General features: G+C 60.2%; 1 protein-coding gene across 2 annotated transcripts in view; it reads left to right on the top strand.

The window, feature by feature from the left end:
• The window catches only part of PDE2A (phosphodiesterase 2A), a 52,620-nt gene extending 32,757 nt beyond the window's left edge, over positions 1–19,863 (top strand). Inside the window, exons 3-31 of one of the 2 annotated variants that reach the window (XM_030476004.1) lie at positions 3,630–3,719; positions 4,062–4,150; positions 5,187–5,296; positions 6,274–6,329; positions 6,415–6,474; positions 6,559–6,718; positions 6,799–6,851; positions 7,963–8,037; positions 8,150–8,191; positions 8,268–8,336; positions 8,425–8,555; positions 8,700–8,811; positions 8,905–8,944; positions 10,103–10,166; positions 10,262–10,340; positions 11,304–11,481; positions 12,495–12,607; positions 13,120–13,197; positions 13,309–13,431; positions 13,547–13,617; positions 14,461–14,583; positions 14,675–14,762; positions 14,877–14,924; positions 15,007–15,081; positions 15,216–15,315; positions 15,466–15,578; positions 15,843–15,881; positions 16,412–16,518; positions 16,630–19,863. In XM_030476004.1, the coding sequence (XP_030331864.1) occupies positions 3,630–3,719; positions 4,062–4,150; positions 5,187–5,296; positions 6,274–6,329; positions 6,415–6,474; positions 6,559–6,718; positions 6,799–6,851; positions 7,963–8,037; positions 8,150–8,191; positions 8,268–8,336; positions 8,425–8,555; positions 8,700–8,811; positions 8,905–8,944; positions 10,103–10,166; positions 10,262–10,340; positions 11,304–11,481; positions 12,495–12,607; positions 13,120–13,197; positions 13,309–13,431; positions 13,547–13,617; positions 14,461–14,583; positions 14,675–14,762; positions 14,877–14,924; positions 15,007–15,081; positions 15,216–15,315; positions 15,466–15,578; positions 15,843–15,881; positions 16,412–16,518; positions 16,630–16,852 (2,709 nt within the window). In that variant the 3' untranslated portion in view covers positions 16,853–19,863. The remainder of the gene's footprint in view (positions 1–3,629; positions 3,720–4,061; positions 4,151–5,186; positions 5,297–6,273; positions 6,330–6,414; positions 6,475–6,558; positions 6,719–6,798; positions 6,852–7,962; positions 8,038–8,149; positions 8,192–8,267; positions 8,337–8,424; positions 8,556–8,699; positions 8,812–8,904; positions 8,945–10,102; positions 10,167–10,261; positions 10,341–11,303; positions 11,482–12,494; positions 12,608–13,119; positions 13,198–13,308; positions 13,432–13,546; positions 13,618–14,460; positions 14,584–14,674; positions 14,763–14,876; positions 14,925–15,006; positions 15,082–15,215; positions 15,316–15,465; positions 15,579–15,842; positions 15,882–16,411; positions 16,519–16,629) is intronic. The other variant, XM_030476005.1, reaches the window with a different exon arrangement.
• Positions 19,864–19,975: the final 112 nt, after the last annotated feature.

The raw sequence follows: 19,975 nt of genomic DNA, 5'->3' as shown, positions 1-19,975 counted from the left end.
TTGCTGATGGGTCTGTGCCATGTGGGGCTGGGCTGTGCCGTGGTGGTCCCATGGGACACTGAGGGGTCAGTGGTGGCACATGTCACCCATCACTTGGGGTCAGGCACAGTGAGAACAGTGTCCCCGTCCTCCCAGGCCAGAGCAGGGGTGACAACAGCCCCAGGGTGGTGGTCCTGTGGGTGCTGGGAACAGGGATGGGGACAGGGAATGGGACAGGGATTGAGACTGGGACAGGGATGCGGACAAGGACAGGGATGGAGGCTGGGACAGGGACAGAGAATGGGACTGGGACAGGGATGTGGTCAGGGTCAGGGACAGGGACAAGGACAGGGATGGAGGCTGGGACAGGGATGGAGACTGGGGCAGGGATGTGGTCAGGGACAGGGACAGGGACAAGGACAGGGATGGAGGCTGGGACAGGGATGGAGACTGGGGCAGGGGTGCAGACTGGGGCAGGGATGTGGTCAGGGAAAGGGACAGGACAGGGACAGGGAATGGGACTGGGTCAGGGACAGGGATGGAGACAGGGACAGGGATGTGAACAGGGACAGGGATGGAGACTGGGGCAGGGATGGAGACTGTGACAGGGATGTGGGCAGGGATGGACACTGGGACAGGGACAGGGATGCAGCACCCTCAGCTCCTGGAGTGATTCCCAGCCCCACACCACATACCCTGCCCATAGGTCTGGATGAGTCCCAGGAGCTGCTGCCTGCACCCAGCCCTTGGATCTCACCCCAAATCCCCCTGAGCACCCATCTCCAGGCATCCCACTTCCAGGCAGTGTTATCCTATGGAGCAGATCCCGGGATGAGGGTGTGAGCTCTGCTCTGGCAGCAGGGAGATGCTTCCCCCGCGCCAGGGAAGTTGTTATCACTCCCTGCCCCCTGGGAAGCAGTGTGATTGCTCTGCCTCCAGGGAAGCGGGATGCGCAGCGGGAACAGGCAGCAGCGGATATGGAGTGGTTTGATCCCATGGGATAGATCCAGGGCTGCGGTGAGCACAGTGAGTCCCAGTGAGTCCCAGTGACACCCCAGTGACAGGATGGGGTGACATGTCCCCACCAGGCACTGGAGCATCCCACTGTGCCAGGGATGCGTGTGTGTCACTCTGGTCCCAGCCAAGTGTCCCTGGAGCTGGGAATGGACATGGAGACCCCCCCCCCCCAAATCCCACATCTCCCAACTGAGCCCCCAAACTGGGAAGGTGCCTGGATGGGGCTCATGGTGTGGAGCAAGATATGGGGCACCCCAACTGTGGTCCCCAAAGGGATGGTGAAGAAGCTCAGCTCATGGAAGTGCCTGGATTTGGGAAGCTGATTATATCCCTAACTACCTCCTTGCAGGAATGCAGGTGGAATTCCATGCAACTGGCCCTCGGGGGTGCTCCCTGTCTGGTTTGGGGGTGCAGGGGGATGGATGCTGCCCCTCATCCCACTGCAGTGGGGAGGAAGGATGCAGTGGGTCTGTGTTTCATCCAGCTGGAGCAGGGACCCCCTCCACATGCGGAGGAAGAATTTGGGAGGGATCATAGAATTATGGATCATGGAATGGGTTGGGATAAAGGGAGCTTAAAGCTCCTCCAGCTCCAACTCCCTGCCCCGGGCAGGGACACCTTCCACTAGAGCAGGTTGCTCCAAGCCCCTGTGTCCAACCTGGCCTTGAACACTGCCAGGGATGGGAACCCCCAAGTCCTTCTCCTCAGGCTGCTCCATCCCATCTCCTCCAGCCTGTGCTGGTGTTTGGGATTGCCTCAACCCAGGGACAGGAGCTTGGCCTTGGCACAGGGATACAGGGATCAGCCCAGCCCGAGGCTGTTGGGAATCACTGTTCATGGCAATAAGTGGGATGTGTCCCGGTGGAGGCTCCGGCTGCACGCTGGATCCCTGCCCAGTGATGAGCAGGGGGTATCCAGGTGGCAAAGGGGTGCAGAGCCCCAGACATGGGTCCACAGCATCCACAGGGATGGGCAGCATGGGAAAGCTGCGGGATGGAGGAGCTGGGATGGGAGTGGGATGAGGGGGATGAATGGGATGAGTGGGACAAGTGGGATGAGCGGGACAAGCAGGATGAATGGGACAAGTGGGATGAGTGGGACAAGCAGGATCAGTGGGATGAGTGAGATGAGTGGGATGGGTGGGACAAATAGGGTGGATTAGTAGGATAAGCAGGACGAGTGGGATGAGTGGTACAAGGAGGATGAGCAGGATGTGTGGGATGAACAGGGTGAGTAGGACAAGCAGAAAGAATGGGACAAGCAGGACAAGTGGGACTGGTGGGATAAGTGTGATGCATGGTGCTGGTGGGACAAGCAGGATGAGTAGGACAAGGAGGATGAACAGGACGAGTGGCATGAGCAGGATGAGTGCGACGATGGGGTGAGCAGGATGGTGTGAGCAGGATGAGTGGGGTGAGTGGTATGAATGGGACAAGCGGGACAAGAGGGATGAGCAGGATGAGTGGGACAAGCAGGAAGAATGGGACAAGAGGGATGAGCAGGATGAGTGGGAGGAGCAGGACAAGCGGGATGAGTGGGATGGGCAATGTGTAGGATGAGTAAGATGAGTGGGATGAGCGGGATGAGTGGGATGCCCTTCCCGAGCCCCCCCCCACGCATCAGACCCTCCCGCCTGCTCCCGCCGCTCTCTCCCCATCTCGGGAATGGCTTTTTTTAGCTCCCGCAGCTTTTCCCCCCTCTCCAGGGCAGGACCCGGATTCCTGGCCCTATTAGAGCATCACCCGCATCCAGCTGCATCTGTCCATCCCCGTGCCGAGGATGCCACTGGCATTTGGTGCTCACTGATATCCCGGGGGCCCGCTCGGGATCTGCTCCATGTTCCCAGTGCTGAGCCACCACGGAGGGACAGAGGGACATTGGGATGGACACACGCCAAGGCCTGGCTGTATTCTACAGTGCATGTGTCTCCAGTGTGAGTAGGTGACTGGAGATGCGGCCCTGTTGGAATAACATCCAGTGCCGTGTCTTCAGCTGGAAGATCCCACCCGGATCCGGCCCCACATCCGAGGATGCTCCCAGGATGGTCCCCAGGGTGCAGGGTTGGGGATGGTGTCCGGAGGGTGGCACCAGGGATGGAGCCTGAAAACCGGGATTGAAGGAACAGCAAACGCCATGGACCAGAACTTAGAGCTTCCACCTATTCCTGTAGCAACATTGTCCTTATCCCGGTATTCCAGACAAGGGATGGAGGCGGGAATGGAGGTGACAGTGACGTGGCCAGTGCAGCAGTGATGTGGCTACCACAGTCACCAACGTGGCTTATGCGGCCATTGGCATTCCTTATGTGTCCATCAGCTTGGCTTTAGGGCCACCATCCCGCAGTCTCAGCTCCGGGGGTCACCTCCTGCCACCCCTTGTCTCCATCCCAATGCCCCATCCGTGTCCTCCTCCACTTTTGGGGCCCCCCCACCTCCCTCCCATGTTGGATATTGCCCAAAACCAGACCTTCTCACCCCAGAATGGTGCTGGTCAAGCTGGAGACCCTGTGGGTGAAGGTGGCCCTGAGTCACGGAGGGTTCCTGGGGTCTGATGGCGAGGACCCGGTTCCTGGTGCCCATCACCAGGGTCTCAGGCCCCGTTAACCCCATGTCCATGCTCTGCTCTCTCCCCAGGACGCGCTGCTGAGCCTGGGGGCTGTGATCGATGCCTCAGGCCTGAGGGACACCCTCCGCCATGCGCTGGTCTCGCTGCTGCCCGCAGTGGTAGGTGGGGGATTCTCCGCTGGCTCGTACTGAGGTTGAGCTCCATACGGGGTGTCCTGCTCAGCCCACCCCGGTGGCCTCCCCGCAGACAGAGCCCTGGTTGGCACCTTAAGTGCAAGCTTGCTCCTGGGGTCACCTTCCTGAGTGTCAGTCCCTGGTCCTCGCTGGCCACCTCTCCATAGAGGGGAGAGGAGACGCAGGGTCCCTAAAGACCTTGTGGCACCAGTGCTGGTGGTGCTGGTGACCCTGGTGCTGGTGGCTCTTGGGCTCATGGTGATGGGTTGGGGGGTCCCTTGGGGGGGTCCCCGTCCCTCAGAGCCCCTCTCCCCCCCCACCCCCCAGGAGCACGTCTACATCTACCTGCTGGATGGGGAAACCCGACTGATCTGCGATGACCCCCCCCACGAGCTGCCACCCGAGGGGAAGCTCAGGTGAGCCCGGCCCTTGTGTGTGCACACGTGTGTGCACGGAGGGCGTGTGTGCGCACACGTGTGTGTGTGTGTGTGGGTGCACATGCGTGTGCACAGAGGGTGAGAGGTTTCATAGGGACCAGCAGGCTCCGGGGCTGGGCAGATCCTTGTCCCCCCCCAATGCTGCACCGTGTCCCCTCCCTGCTGCAGACCTGGGTCTGGGTGCAGGAGGTCAGGGACCTGTCTCCATCATTGTCCCTGTCCCCATTGTCATCCCATCCACATCCTCATCCCTGTCCCCTTTCCCTTCCCCATCTCCATCCTCATCCTTGGCCCCATCCTCATTCCATGCCTGTCTCTATCCCTGTCTCTATCCCCATCTTCATGCCCTTTCCTTTCCCCTTCTTTGTCCACATCTCCATTCCCTTCCCCATCCCCACCTCCATCGCCATCCCCAGCCTCATCCCATCCCCACCCTGGCCCTCTTCCTCATTCCATTCACATTCCTATCCTTGTCCCCATCCTCATCTTCTTTCTCTTCGCCTTCCCCATCCCCGTATCCATTCTTATCCTCATCCCATCCCATCCTGGCCCCCATCCTCAATCTGTCCGTGTCCCCATCCCTGTTCCCATCTTCAATGCCTTCCCCATCTTCATCCTCCTGTTCATCCTCATCCCATCCCCATCACTGTCCCTATCACATCCCCATCCTCATCCTTATTCCATCCCCATCCCTGTCCACATCCTTCAACCCCTTTCCATTTCTCTATTCCCATCCCCATCCTCATCCTCATCCTGCCCCTGACCCCATCCTGTCCCTACACCCATCCATCGGCTGAGGTTCGATCCACAGGGAATTCCCTGGGAGCTGGGCACTGACATGGCAGAGCATGTGCAGGGTGCTGGGCATGTACAGGGATACATGTGTGTACAGGACACTGTGTGCGTGTGGGGACACGTGTGCAGGGTGCTGTGTGTGTGCAGGGACACACATGTGTGCCCGGGGGGTCCCTGCCTGGGTGCCTCAGGGTACCCGAGGGTGTCCGTGTCCCTGCAGGGATGCAGTGCGGAAGCAGAAGCGGCTGGAATGTGGGGGGCTGCCCCCCACCGAGCTCCCCAGCCAGCAGCTGGGACCCCTGGCAGCACCCCTGGCCCCCGGCGCACAAGGTGGGTGCTAAGGTGGGGGTGTAGGGGTGGGTGGAGGGAGGGATGGATGGATAAGACGTGGGGATGGGGACGGATGCATGGATGGAGGATGGAGGGATGGATGGAAGGATGACCAGGGTGCCCAGAGAAGCTGTGGCTGCCCCATCCCTGGCAGTGTTCAAGGCCAGGTTGGACACAGGGGCTTGGAGCAACCTGCTCTAGTGGAAGGTGTCCCTGCCCGTGGAACTGGATGAGCTTTAAGGTCTCTTCCAGCACAAACTGGTCTGGGATTCTATGATTCTATGGATGGAAGGATGAATGGATGGGTGGGAGGATGGATGGGTGGATGGAGGGATGGATGGGAGGGATGGATGGAGGGATGGATGGAGGGATGGATGGATGATGGATGGATGGATGGAGGGATAGATGGATGGATGGAGGGATGGATGGATGGATGGAGGGATGATGGATGGATGGATGGATGGATGATGGATGAATGGATGGATGGATGGATGGATGATGGATGGATGGATGGATGATGGATGGATGGATGGATGATGGATGGATGGATGAATGGATGATGGATGGAAGGATGAATGGATGGGTGGGAGGATGGATGGTGGATGGATGGATGGATGGATGATGGATGGATGGATGGATGGATGGATGGATGGATGATGGATGGATGGATGATGGATGGATGGATGGGTGTGTGGTGGATGGATGGATGGATTGTGGATGGATGAATGGATGATGGATGGATGGATGGATGGATGGATGGATGGATGGATGGATATATGGATGGATGGATGGATGGGTGGGTGGATGGATGGATGACGGATGGAGGGAGGGAGAGAAGGAGGGAGGGATGGATGGATGGATGGATGGATGGATGGATGGAGGGTTGGATGGTGACTCATGGGGACATGGAGGGGACATGCACCGTAAGTGCACCAGCCCCTGGTTCCTCTCAATCCCAACCCTCTCTTCTCTTCCAGTGCTCATCATCCCGCTGGTGGACAAGGACAGCGGGGCCGTGGTGTGCGTCATCCTGGTGAGCACGGGCACATGGGCAGGGCTCTGGGGCACAGGGACAGGACCCGCACCCCGGGATCCTCACCCCACAACCCCCTCCTCAGGTACACTGCGGCCAACTGAGCGACCTGGACGAGCAGAACCTGCAGGCGCTGGAGAGACACGTGAGTGCCCCCAGCTGGGTTGTGGGTCCCATCACCGGGTCCCTGCACCCTGTCCCCAGGCCCCCTGTCCCTGTCCCTCCGCAGACCCTGGTGGCGTTCCGGCGCCTGCAAGCCCTGCAGAAGCTGCAGCCCTGGCCCCAGGTCAGCCTCTCCACCAGCTCCTCCCAGACCTCCTTGGCCAAGGCTGAGAAGGTGCCCGACAGCAGCTACAGCGCCCTGGACTGCAAGATCCTGCAGCTCTGCGGTGAGGCCGGGGGGCACAGCGGGGTTGGGGTGCAGGGCAGGGTGATGGTGGGTGCTGAGCCCCTCTCGCCCCTCCTGCAGGTGAGCTCTATGACCTGGATGCTGCCTCGCTCCAGCTCAAGGTTGTCAACTATGTGAGTAGTCACCCCAGCAGTCCCCAGCTTGTCCCAGCACTGGGACATCCTGTTTTATTCCCCCCTCCCCACATAGAAAGTCCCCCCAAAGCAAAGGAAAGCTTCAAGTCATCAGTAGTGACCAGAGTGAACAGCAGTGTCCTCGCCATCAGTAGTGTCCAGAGTGAACAGAGCCACAAATGCTCTCCCAGAACCAACAGTCTCCTCCTGCTCTGTAGTGCCCTGTACACAACCTCCGTAGTGACCAGAGTGAACAGCCTTGTCCTTGCCATCAGTAGTCTCCAGAGTGAACAGAGCCACAGAAGCTCTGAGAGAACCTGCAGGGTCTCCTCCTGCTCTTTAATGCCTCTTTAGTGCCCTCAGTAGCGTCCAGAGTGAACAGCCTTGCTCTTGCCATCAGTAGTGTCCAGAGTGAACAGTGTCACCCTGACTACAGAAGCTCTGCAAGAACCTACAGGGTCCCCTCCTGCTCTCCAGTGCCCTGCACACAACCCTCAGTAGTGACCAGAGGGAACAGCTTTGCTCCCACCGTCAGTAGTCTCCAGAGTGAACAGTGCCGCAGAAGCTCTGAGAGAACCTACAGGGTCTCCTCCTGCTCTCAGGTGTCCTGTACACTGCCCTCAGTAGCCTCCAGAGTTAACAGAGCCACAGAAGCTCTGAGAGAACCTACAGGGGCTCCTCCCACTCTTTAATGCCTCTTTAGTGCCCTCAGTAGTGACCAGAGTGAACAGCCTTGTCCTCGCCATCAGTAGTCTCCAGAGTGAACAGAGCCACAGAAACTCTGAGACAACCTACAGGGTCTCCTCCTGCTCTGTAGTGCCCTGTACACAGCCCTCAGTAGTGACCAGGGTGAGCAGCCTTGTCCTCGCCATCAGTAGTGACCAGAGTGAACAACCTGGTCCTCACCATCAGTAGTGACCAGAGTGAACAGCCTGGTCCTCGCCATCAGTAGTGACCAGAGTGAACCTGACCAGCCACAGGAAGAGGTTCTAGGGGGCACCTGGTCCTGTGTGGCCCTTGTGGGTGCCCAGGGGGGTGGTGAGGGGCCTGATCCTGCCCTGAGGGGCTCGGGGCACATTGGGGTGCTGACCCTCCCTTTATCCCCCCCCAGCTGAAGCAGGAGACCCAGTCCCTGTGCTGCTGCCTCCTGCTCGTGTCTGAGGACAACCACCAGCTCTTCTGCCAGGTAGGTCCCACTGTGATCCCCCTGCCCTGACCCGCACCCCATTGCACCCCCTAACCCACCTCCATGGGTTTGGCCACCATCCCATGGGTTCTCCTCCCCACATCTCTTGTAGGTGGTGGGGGACCGTGTCCTGGAGGAGGAGATCAGCTTCTCGGTGAGTGGGGTGGCGAGGGGATGGAGGCTTGGGGGGCAATGGGTGCCACGGGCTCACCCATCCCCTCCACACGCAGCTCACCTTCGGGCGCCTGGGGCAAGTGGTGGAGGACAAGAAGTCCATCACCCTGAAGGACATCAGCGAGGTGGGTCCCATCCTGGACCAGGATGGGGACGTGGTTCTGTGCTCCCTTTGGTGCGCCATGGCGGTGCCCATCTCACCTCATCCCACAGGAGGAGCACAAGCAGCTGAGCAGCATGCTGGGCTGCGAGGTCACCTCCATGCTCTGTGTCCCCGTCATCAGCCGCGCCACCTCCCAAGTGGTGGCACTGGCCTGCGCCTTCAACAAGCTGAGTGGTGAGAGGTGAGCGTGAGCTTAGGGGGGGCAGGATGGGGCCATTACCCCCCTTTTGGGTGCCACCATGGGGTGACGGCAGGGCTGTTCACTCTGGACACTACTGAGGGCTGTCCCCTAGTGTCCCCATTGGGGTCTTGTCCCCCCCTGCAGCTACACGGAGGCGGATGAGCACAAGATCCAGCACTGCTTCTGCTACACCTCCACGGTGCTCACCAGCACCTTGGCCTTCCAGAAGGAGCAGAAGCTCAAGTGTGAGTGCCAGGTGAGGCGCACACATGAAGCCGTGTCATGCCAAGCACATGCGTGTGTCCCATGTCGTGTTGGGTGCTGATGGTGTCCCCTCTGTCCCCTCCAGGCCCTGCTGCAGGTGGCAAAGAACCTCTTCACGCACTTGGGTAGGTGCTGGTGCAGGAGCAGGGCTGTGGGACAGCCCATGTGCTGCACCACGGGGTGGTGGCACCCGGGACCCTGTCCCCACTGGTGCCAGGGTCCTGTGGGACACGGTCACAGGAGGGTGGCCGGGGGCTTGCATGGGGCTGGGCTTGCGCTGATGCTGCATGTGTGCACCTAGAGACGTGTGTGCATACGTGTGCTGCTGCATGTATGTGCTGCTGCACACACACTAATACTCTACTGCGTGTGCACACACACACTGCTGCATGAACACATGCACAGCTGCACACACGCACAGCTGCACACACGCACAGCTGAACACACATGCACTGCTGCATGCATGGACTGCTGCGTGCATAGATATGATGCTGCACACACGCTAATACACTGCTCTATGTGCACACACTCTGCTGCACACGCATGCACTGCTGCACACACACAGAGCTGTGCACACACGTGCACTGCTGCACACACGCACTAATGCACACACATGCATTGCGGCACACACAGAGCTGTGCATACACGTGCTGCTGCACACATGCACTGCTGCACACACACACTGCTGCGCACACACACTGCTGCACACACGCACTGCTGCACACACACACTGATGCACACACATGCACTGCTGCACACACACACTGATGCACACACACACACTGCTGCATGCATCGATGTGCTGCTGCACACATGCACCGCTGCACACTCACTACTGCCTGCATACATGTTGCTGCATGCAGACACACAGCTGCACACACACACACACACGTACATGCATGCACCACTGCAGGCACACACGTTGCAGCACACGCCCCCCCGCACCGCTGCAGCTCACCCCACGCTGCGCTGCACAGGCTGCTGCCACGGGCTCGGGCACCCTCTGGCATGCACACACGCATGCACATGCATGCACACACATGTGCAGACCCCATTTCTCCACCCCCGTGCTCCTGCAGTGTGGGGGGGGGCGCAGGCAGAGCCCACCCTGGGTGCAGGCTGAGACCCCCCCCATTTCATTGCACGGGTGGGCAGGGGAAGCAGGATGGGGAAGGGGGGAGTGGAAATGGGACGAGGAAGCAGGAAAGGGAAGCAGGAAGCGGGGGGGGGCTCGGGCAGCCCCTGCCTGCCCGGGGCTCGCTGACCCCCCCCTCGCCCCGCAGACGACGTCTCTGTTCTGCTCCAGGAGATCATCACCGAGGCGCGAAACCTCAGCAACGCCGAGATGTGAGTGAGCCCCGGGGGGGGGCACGGGGCGGGGGGGGCACCATTGGGGTGCCGGGACCCCCCCACGGGTAACAGCAGCGTCCGGTCTCTTCCAGATGCTCCGTGTTCCTGCTGGACCGGCTCAGCCACGAGCTGGTGGCCAAAGTGTTTGATGGAGGGGTGGTGGATGATGAGGTGAGTGCCGGGAGCGCAGCGCGGGGCTTGGGGTGCCCGGGGTGCTGTCCCCAAAGTGCCAGGGAGTCATGGGATGGGTGGGGATGAAGGGACCTTAAAGCTCCTCCAGCTCCAACCCCTGCCCCGGGCAGGGACACCTTCCACTAGAGCAGGTTGCTCCAAGCCCCTGTGTCCAACCTGGCCTTGAACACTGCCAGGGATGGGGCAGCCACAGCTTCTCTGGGAAAAGTCTGTGCCAGCGCCTCAGCACCCTCACAGGGAAGAGCTTCTGCCTTACATCCAACCTGAACTTCCCCTGTTTCAGTTTGAACCCATCACCCCTTGTCCTGTCACTCCAGTCCCCGATGAAGGTCCCTCTCCAGCATCCTTGTAGCCCCCTTCAGACCCTGGAAGCTGCTCTGAGGTCTCCACGCAGCTTCTCTTCTCCAGGCTCAACAGCCCCAATGTTCTCAGCCTGGCTCCATACGGGAGCTGCTCCAGCCCCTGATCATCCTCGTGGCCTCCTCTGGCCTCGCTCCAGCAGCTCCACGTCCCTCTTGTGCTGTTGCCCCAGAGCTGGATCAGGACTGCAGGGGGGGTCTCCCCAGAGCGCAGCAGAGGGGCAGGATCCCCTCCCTGAGCTGCTGCTCACGCTCTGGGGGTGCAGCCCAGCACACGGGGGGGTTCTGGGCTCAAGCACACACTGAAGCCGGGTCATGGGCAGCTTCTCCTCACCCAACACCCCAAGTCCTTCTCCTCAGGCTGCTCCATCCAGTCTCCCCCAGCCTGTGTCTGTGCTGGGATTGCCCCGACCCAGGGGCAGGACCTTGCCCTTGGCCTGGTTGAGCTCCATGAGCTTCTATGGTCCCACCTCTCAGTCTATCCTGGTCCCTGTGGGTCCCATCCCTTCCCTCCAGTGTATCAACACAGCTCGGTGTCATCACAAACGTGCTGACGGTGCCTCAATCCATGTCCCTGCTCCAGAGCTATGAGATCCGCATCCCCGCCGACCAGGGCATCGCCGGGCACGTGGCCACCACCGGCAAGATCCTCAACATCAAGGACGCTTATTCCCACCCGCTCTTCTACCGCGGGGTGGACGACAGCACCGGCTTCCGCACCAGGAACATCCTCTGCTTCCCCATCAAGAACGAGAGCCAGGGTGAGGGCTGCTGGGGGGACACGGGGCTGTCATGGGCACCTGGGAGATGAGGGTCCATGAGTGTGGTTGTGGAAGGGTGCTCTGGTGAATGGGGACAGCATCATTCCCTGGTACATGGGCACCATCCTGTCCCCAGCACATAGACACAATCCAGTCCTCAGAATGTGGGCACAATCCTGTCCCCAGCCTGGTGGCACAGCTCTGTCCTCAGCGCATGAGCATAATCCTGTCCCAAGAGCATGGCCACCATCCTGTCCCCACCACATGGGCATGATCTTGTCCCCAGCATGTGGGCACCATCCTGTCCCCCAGCATGTGGGCACCATGCCACCCCTGGTACATGGACACGATCCTGTTCCCAGCACATGGACATGATCCTGTCCCCCAGAATGTGGGCATCATCCTGTCCCCAGTCTGGTGCACAGCTCTGTCCCCAGCACATGTGCACGGCACTGTCCCTGTACATGGGCATGATCCTGTCCCCAGCACACAGCACTGTCCCTGGTACTTGGACACATCCTGTCCCCAGCCTATAGGCACAGCATTGTCCCCAGGACATGGGCATGATCCTGTCCCTACCACATGGGCACAATCCTGTCCGAAGAACGTGGGTACATCACTGTCCCCACTGCACAGCCACCATCCTGTCCCCAGCCCTTGGGCACAGCTCCATCCCTGGGCACCATCCTGTCCCCCTACAGACAGACACAGCACCGTCCCCAGCACGTGTGCACAGCACTGTCCCTGGTACATGGGCACCATCCTGTTCCCAGCCCATGGACACACAGGTCCCTGGCATATGGGTGTGATCCTGTCCCTTCCTCATGGGCACAATCCTGTCCCCAGCACCTGAGCATCATCCTGTCCCTGGTACATGGGCACATCTCCTGTCCCCAGCCCATGGGCAGGCTCATGTCCTCAGCACAGGGACCTGGTCACTGTCCCCAGCACAGGGGCCCGATCCTGTCCCAGCCCATGGGCCTCATCCTGCCCCTGTCCCCCTCTCCCTGCAGAGGTGATCGGGGTGGCGGAGCTGGTCAACAAGATCAATGGGCCCTGGTTCAGCAAGTTCGACGAGGACCTGGCCACCGCCTTCTCCATCTACTGCGGCATCAGCATCGCCCATGTACGAGCTGGGGGTCCCCAGCACCGGGGGGACAAGGGGGGCCCAGGGATGGACACAGCGCACAGGGATGATGGGGGGACGTGTGTGTGGTCCCCGTTCCTTGGGGACAAGCGGTGGTGGGGATGGGATGGAATGGGGTGAAATGGGATGAGGTGGGATGGGATGGGATGAAATGGGGTGGGATGGGATGGGATAAAAATTGGGTGGGATGGGATGGGTTGGGTTGGGATGGGATGGGATAAGACGGGATGGGTTGGACTGGGATGGGATGGGATGAAATGGGATGAGGTGGAATGGGATGGGATGGGATGAAATGGGATGAAATCGGATGGGATGGGATGGGATGAGATGGGATGGGGTGTGTTGTGATGGGATGAAATGGGATGGGATAAAATGGGATGGGATGGATGGGGAGGGGACACATGGACTTGCTGGCCGACTGGAGGGTACTGGGAAGCTTTGGGGGGCTCTTCCCACCCCAGTGCTCCCATAACCCCGCTCCCACCCCACAGTCTCTGCTCTACAAGAAGGTGAACGAGGCGCAGTACCGCAGCCACTTGGCCAACGAGATGATGATGTACCACATGAAGGTGAGGGGACACGGGGACGGGCTGTGTCTGGGGCTGCTGGGGCCCAAGGGACACCCTGGGGACACCCTGGGGACACCCTGGGGACACCCTGGGGGTCTGCTCGCACTGCAGGTCTCGGATGATGAGTACACGAAGCTGCTGAGCGAGGGCATCCAGCCCGTGGCCACCATCGACCCCAACTTCGCCAGCTTCACCTACACCCCGCGCTCGCTGCCCGAGGATGACACCTCCATGGTGAGGACCGTGGGGATGGTCCCAAACTGCACCTGCACCCTCAAGCATCTCCCTACCTTTGGGAGGACCCTGCTGGGCACTGTCACCCGCTGCCACCACCCTGTCCCCTCCACAGGCCATCCTGAGCATGCTGCAGGACATGAACTTCATCAACACCTACAAGATGGACCGTCAGACACTCACCAGGTGGGTCCCCATTCCTGTCCTCATCCCTGTCCTCATCCTTGTCCCCATCCTTATCCCCATCCCCATCTTTGTCTCCATCATGTCCCCATCCCCATACTCATCTCTATCCCCATCCTTGTCCCCATCATGTCCCCATCCCCATACTCATCTCTATCCCCATCCTTGCTGCCATCCCCATTCCCATCCCCATTCCTGTCCCCATTCCCATTCCCATCCTCATCCCCATCTCCATCTCTGTCCCCATCCCCATCCCCATCCCCATCCCCATCCCCATCTCCATCTCCATCTCCATCCCCATCCCCATCTCCATCTCCATCTCCATCTCCATCCCATCCCCATCTCCATCCCCATCTCCATCCCCATTCCCATCCCCATCCCCATCCCCATCCCCATCTCCATCTCCATCTCCATCTCCATCCCCATCCCCATCTCCATCTCCATCTCCATCTCCATCCCCATCCCCATCTCCATCTCCATCTCCATCCCCATCCCCATCTCCATCCCCATCTCCATCCCCATCCCCATCCCCATCCCCATCCCCATCTCCATCCCCATTCCCATCTCCATCTCCATCTCCATCCCCATCCCCATTTCCATCTCCATCTCCATCTTCATCTCCATCTCCATCCCCATTCCCATTCCCATCACCATCCCCATCCCCATCTCCATCCCCATCCCCATCTCTATCCCTGTCCCCATCCTCATCTCCTTCCCCATCCCCATCCTCATCCTTATCCTTGTCCCCTTCCCCATCCCCATCCTGCCAGGGGCCACCCGGCCAAGTGAAGGTCCCCATGGGGTCAAAGACCCCCCCAACCCATGGCCCTGTCCCCCTGCCCTTAGGTTCTGCCTGATGGTGAAGAAGGGCTACCGGGACCCCCCGTACCACAACTGGATGCACGCCTTCTCCGTCTCCCACTTCTGCTACCTGCTCTACAAGAACCTGGAGCTGGTCAACTACCTGGAGTAAGGCTGGAGACCTTCCCCGTGCCCTGTCCCCGCCGGGGTGCTCCCTGCCCTCCCGCCTGCCTCAGTTTCCCTCCTTCCCCCATCTCAGAGACATCGAGATCTTTGCCCTCTTCATCTCCTGCATGTGCCACGACCTGGACCACAGAGGCACCAATAACTCCTTCCAGGTGGCCTCGGTGAGCCGAGCCCGGCACTGGGACGCGCAGGGGTTGTGGAGACAGGGATGGGGACAGGGCCCGGGGGGTCCTTCAGCCCCATAACTCCATGAATCCCACCTCTTTGCCTTGCAGAAATCAGTCCTGGCTGCGCTGTACAGCTCAGAGGGCTCCGTCATGGAGGTAAGGTCCCCCCTGGCCATGGTGGTGGGGCAGGAGCCCTGCCTGCACCCTGCCTGCTCCATGGCCCTGTCTTCTCCTGCAGAGGCATCACTTCGCCCAAGCCATCGCCATCCTCAACAGCCAAGGCTGCAACATCTTTGACCACTTCTCCCGCAAGGTGAGCCCCAAAGCTTGGTCCCTCTCCCATGCTGAGCATCCCGCATCCCACATCCCACCGGACCACCAGCTCCCCATCCCTGGATCCAGCTCTTGGGATGCAGGAGCTGGTAGTCACCTTACCTGGCCCTGCAGGACTACCAGCGCATGTTGGACCTCATGAGGGACATCATCTTGGCCACCGACCTGGCCCATCACTTGCGCATCTTCAAAGACCTCCAGAAGATGGCAGAAGGTGAAGCCCTCGGGAGAAGGGGTTGTGGTGGGATCCCAGCCCACCAAGGCTGGGAGGTGGCACCGCAGGTCCCCATAGTCCTCATGTAGGGGGTGACAGGGGCTGTGGGGCTCCCTCCTGAGCCCCCCAACCCCAACCCCTGCCCCACAGTGGGCTACGACCCCAAGAACAAGCAGCACCGCAGCCTCTTGCTCTGCCTGCTCATGACCTCCTGCGACCTCTCTGACCAGACCAAGGGCTGGAAGACCACCAGGAAGATCGCGGTGAGCGTCCCACCATGGGGCTGACCCCCCGAGAGCCACCCCAGCACCTCCCCATAGCACCCACGTGTCTCCCAGGCACTGGGACCAGCCTGTCCCTCATCATGTCCCATGGAGGTGGTTCCTCCATGAGGGGACCCCATGACCAAGTACAGGCTCCTCATGCCAGGAGCCTCATGAAGACATGGAGAGGGGTCTGGAGGGTGGATGGGGTGGGGGGGTCACCCCAGTGTGAACCCCTCCATGCTGACAGCCTGTCCCTTGCAGGAGCTGATCTACAAGGAGTTCTTCTCCCAGGGTGACCTGGTAGGTAGCACCAAGGCTTGGGCTTGGCCAATGCTCTTGGCAAGCACCAAAGGGGCTTGGGTGAGGTGGGAGGTGGAACAGAGAGGTCTTGCCCAGGGATGTTATGGATGATCCATCGCTGGCAGTGTTCAAGGCCAGGTTGGACACAGGGGCTTGGAGCGATCTGCTCATGGGGAAGGTGTCCCTGCCTTGTCCCCATCCCCATCCCATCTCCATTCCCATCCTTGTCCCCATCCCTATCCTTCTCATTCCCATCTCCATTCCCATCCCCATCCTCACCCCCAACCCCATTTCTATCCATTCTTGTCCCCATCCTTGTCCCCATCCCCATCCTTATCTTTGCCCCCATCCCCATCTCTATCCTTGTCCCCATCCCCATCTCTATCCTTGTCCCCGTCCCCATCCCATCCTCATCCCCATCAGGGCAGAGGGTTGGAACTGGGTGAGCTTTAAGCTCCCTTCCAACCCAACCCGTTCCATGATGGTATGACTGGAGGAGGGATGACCATTGGCATTGACCACCTCTGCAGGAGAAGGCCATGGGCAACCGCCCGCTGGAGATGATGGACCGGGAGAAAGCCTACATCCCGGAGCTGCAGATCAGCTTCATGGAGCACATCGCCATGCCCATCTACAAGTGAGCGCAGCACCCATGGGTGCTGGATCTTACAGATGCTTTGGGGGTCCCGAGCAGCGTGGTTGCACCTCGGGGGGTTCAGCCCCATGGTGATGGGTTCTCCCTCCATAGGTTGCTCCAGGACCTCTTCCCGAAGGCGGCGGAGCTCTATGAGAGGGTGGCCAGCAACCGGGAGCAGTGGACGAAGGTGTCCCACAAGTTCACCATCCGCGGCCTGCCCAGCAACAACTCCTTGGACTTCCTGGATGAGGAATATGACCCCCAGGCCCCCGACCCCCAGCTCAACGGCTGCCTGGAGCCCGAGGGGGGACACCCCACAGCAGGGGCTGAGTGAACAGGGTGATGGGGGGGACACCACGGCTGGTTCCCCCCCCCAGCCCTCATCCTCCCCCCAGACCATGGGGAGGAGGTTGTGGGGTGGTGGGCTTGGACGTGAGTGACTGGAGCACCATGGCGAGGGCTCAGCCACCACCCACCTCCCCTGCAAGGGGGACTGTCCCCTTCCGCTGGGTGTTCATTCAGGTGTCACCTTCACCCGGTGGTCCTTGGACCCCTCTTTGGTGGGACTCTGCCTTGGGATGGCATGGGGACACCATGGGGACACCATGGGGACGCCATGGGGACACCATAGGGCTGGATGTGCTTTCAACTGCCTTAAGGCTGCAGGTGTTGTCCCCATGGGGTGACAATGGGGACGATGTCCTCAATGGAAGCACCCTCAGAGGGGTTGTCACTCTGAAATGGGGTTGTCACCCCGAAATGGGGTCAATGGGATGGAGGGGGATGAAGGGCAATGGGAATGCTGGTGGTGGGGTGAAGGGTGTGGGGATGTCCCTATGGACCCCGAAGGTGGACCCAAGGCTGGGGAGATGGGATGGGAGCACTGAGGATGGAGGAGCTAGGACGAGACCCATGGAAAGAGGCTCGATCTACATGGAGGAGGCATCTGGAGCGGGATGACCATGGGGATGCTCTGCCTGCATCCTGCCAGACCAGCTCCACCACGCTGCAGAACCCCCCCTGCCTCTCACCATCCATCACCCATGGAAGGACCCAGCCTGGTCCCACCAAACCATGTCCCCTGCAAGGGCTACACCCGTGCCAAGGCTGGAGGAGCTCCTGCTCCTGCTTGGTACCCACCGTGTCCCCACCACGTGGTGTCTCTGTGGCTCAGCACCGTGGTGCCCATCCTGGAGCCTCCTCCCTGCAAGTGGCTGCACCAGTGACCAACCCGTCCATGGCTTCACCCCGCTGTGACCACCGTGCATGGACCCCACCACTGTCCTTCTGGTCCTGCAGAGCACCATGCATGGACCGTGACGGTCTTTTGTGGTCCTGGTCCTGCTGTTCCTCTGGTCCTACAGACCACCATGCATGGACAGTGATGCCCTCCTGTGGTCCCTCTGGTCCTATAGACCACCATGCATGGACCCTGATGGTCTCTTGTGGTCCTTCTGGTCCCATCAACTGCCATGCATGGACCTTACCATCCACCCGTGGACCCTCTGGTTCTACAGACCATCATGCATGGACAGCGATGGCCTCCTGTGGTCCCTCTGGTCCTATTTAGCACTATGCATGGACCCTGATGGTTTCCTATGGTCCCTCTGGCCATGCATGGACCCTGCCAGTGTCCCACCACCCCTCCTGCCCTGCTGACTGATGCATATGACTGAGGACCCTGCCATCCTCCTATGGTCCTACCAACCACCATGCATGGACAGTGATGCCCTCCTGTGGTCCCTCCTGTCCTACCAACTACCATGCATGGACCCTGCTGCCCACCCCATGGTCCCTCCAGCCCCACCACCCAACACGTGTGGACCCCTCTGCTCCACCAGCCCCACGGGGTCCCTCCAGCTCTTTGTCACCCCACCTAAAGCCGCCCAAACCAGCCATGAGCAGGAGAACCAGGGCAGGGGCAGCCAGGGATGAGGGTTTGGGGTGCACTGAGCCCCTTTGGCTGCTCCATCCAGCCCATGGGAGGTGATGGCTCCATCACCACCACCACGGCAGAGGAAGGTGATGGAAGCAGCACAGTGAAGTCCTGGCTCTACCGGGGTTGGTCCGATGGGGTTGGTCCCACCAGGATGAAGGGCAGCTTGGCCTGTTCTCTTGGGGTGCCCTGGAGCACACGTGTCTATGGGAGCATCAGGAGAACCCCATCATGGACAAAGTGAACTCAATTCCTTTTGCCTTACCTACTCGGAGATGCCTTTGCCCAAACCCTGGTAGGACCCATGCGGTGACCACGTTGGCTGCTGGCTTCTCCTACAAGACCCCCCCAAGCCCTTCTCCACCTCCCTTGGCCACCATGAGATGGCACAAGGGGGGATACGGATGGTCCCACAAGGCAGTGAACCCCCACACTGCCAGAGGAGGAAGGTGTCTCCATCCCTGGTGTGACACCAGCGTGGTCCTGGACCAACGTTCCTCATCCAGCCGGTACCTGCATCCCGGTGTCAGTGCGGCAATGGGGGGGTCTCACATCCCGGACGGGTGCCGATGGATGCGGGGATGGGGGTCCCGCCTGGGGCCCCACATCCCGGGTACCGCGCCATGGCGGGGCGCAGGGATCGCCGTTTCCCGGCCGCATCCCGCTCTCCCAGCCCCTGCCGCTGGTGGGCGCTGCTCTCCCGGCTCCTGGACAGATCCCTGTGGATCCCGGGCAGCGGAACCTCCGCCGGCTCCTCCGTGCGCCGCTCCCGGCGCTGGTTGTGCTGGGCTCAGGCGGAGCCCGAGGAGGAGGCGAACCTGCTCCTTCTCCTTTGTCTCCTTCTCCTCTGTCTCCTTCTCCTCCTCCTTCTCCTTCTTCCTCTTCTTCTCCTCTTTCTTCTCCTTCTCCTTCTCCTCCTCCTCCTCTCCTTCTTGTTCTCCTCCTTCAGGTTTTTCTCCTCCCCTTCTTCTTTTCCCCTTCTCCTCCTCCTCGTTATTCTCATCTTCCCTTTCTTCTCCTTCTCCTTCTTCTTTTCTTCCTCTTCTGCTCCTCCTTCTCATTCCCCTTCTCCTCCTTGTTCTTCCACTCCTCCCATTCTTCTTTTCTTTGCTTCTCCTCCTCCTATTTCTTTTCCTCCCCTTCTTCTCCTTCTCCTTCCTCCTCCTTCTCCTTCTTCTCCTTTTCCTTCTCCTTTTCCTTTTCCTTCTCCTTCTCCTTCTCCTTCTCCTTCTCCTTCTCCTTCTCCTTCTCCTTCTTCTCCTTCTCCTTCTCCTTCTTTCTCTTTCTCCTTCTTCTCGTTCTATTCCTCCTCCCCTTTTCCCCTCCCTCCTCCTCCTCCTTCTTTCTTACTCTATAATTTTTTGGTGGGTTTTGGTTTCCTAAATAAATTTCATACGTGGATCTCCCCACGGTGGGTCCGTGGGTGCCTCGTGTCGGGGTCCCAAGGGATGCTCCAGAGCAGGGTGAGGGATGTGGGTTCAGGAGTGCAGGGACGCTACCGGGGATTGGGCAGCCACAGCT

The sequence above is a fragment of the Strigops habroptila genome, chromosome 2 (assembly GCF_004027225.2).
Source record: "Strigops habroptila isolate Jane chromosome 2, bStrHab1.2.pri, whole genome shotgun sequence".
Lineage (NCBI taxonomy): Eukaryota > Metazoa > Chordata > Aves > Psittaciformes > Psittacidae > Strigops > Strigops habroptila.
The sequence above is the reverse complement of the archived record's forward strand: the minus strand, read 5'-3'. Positions and strand labels throughout refer to the sequence as shown.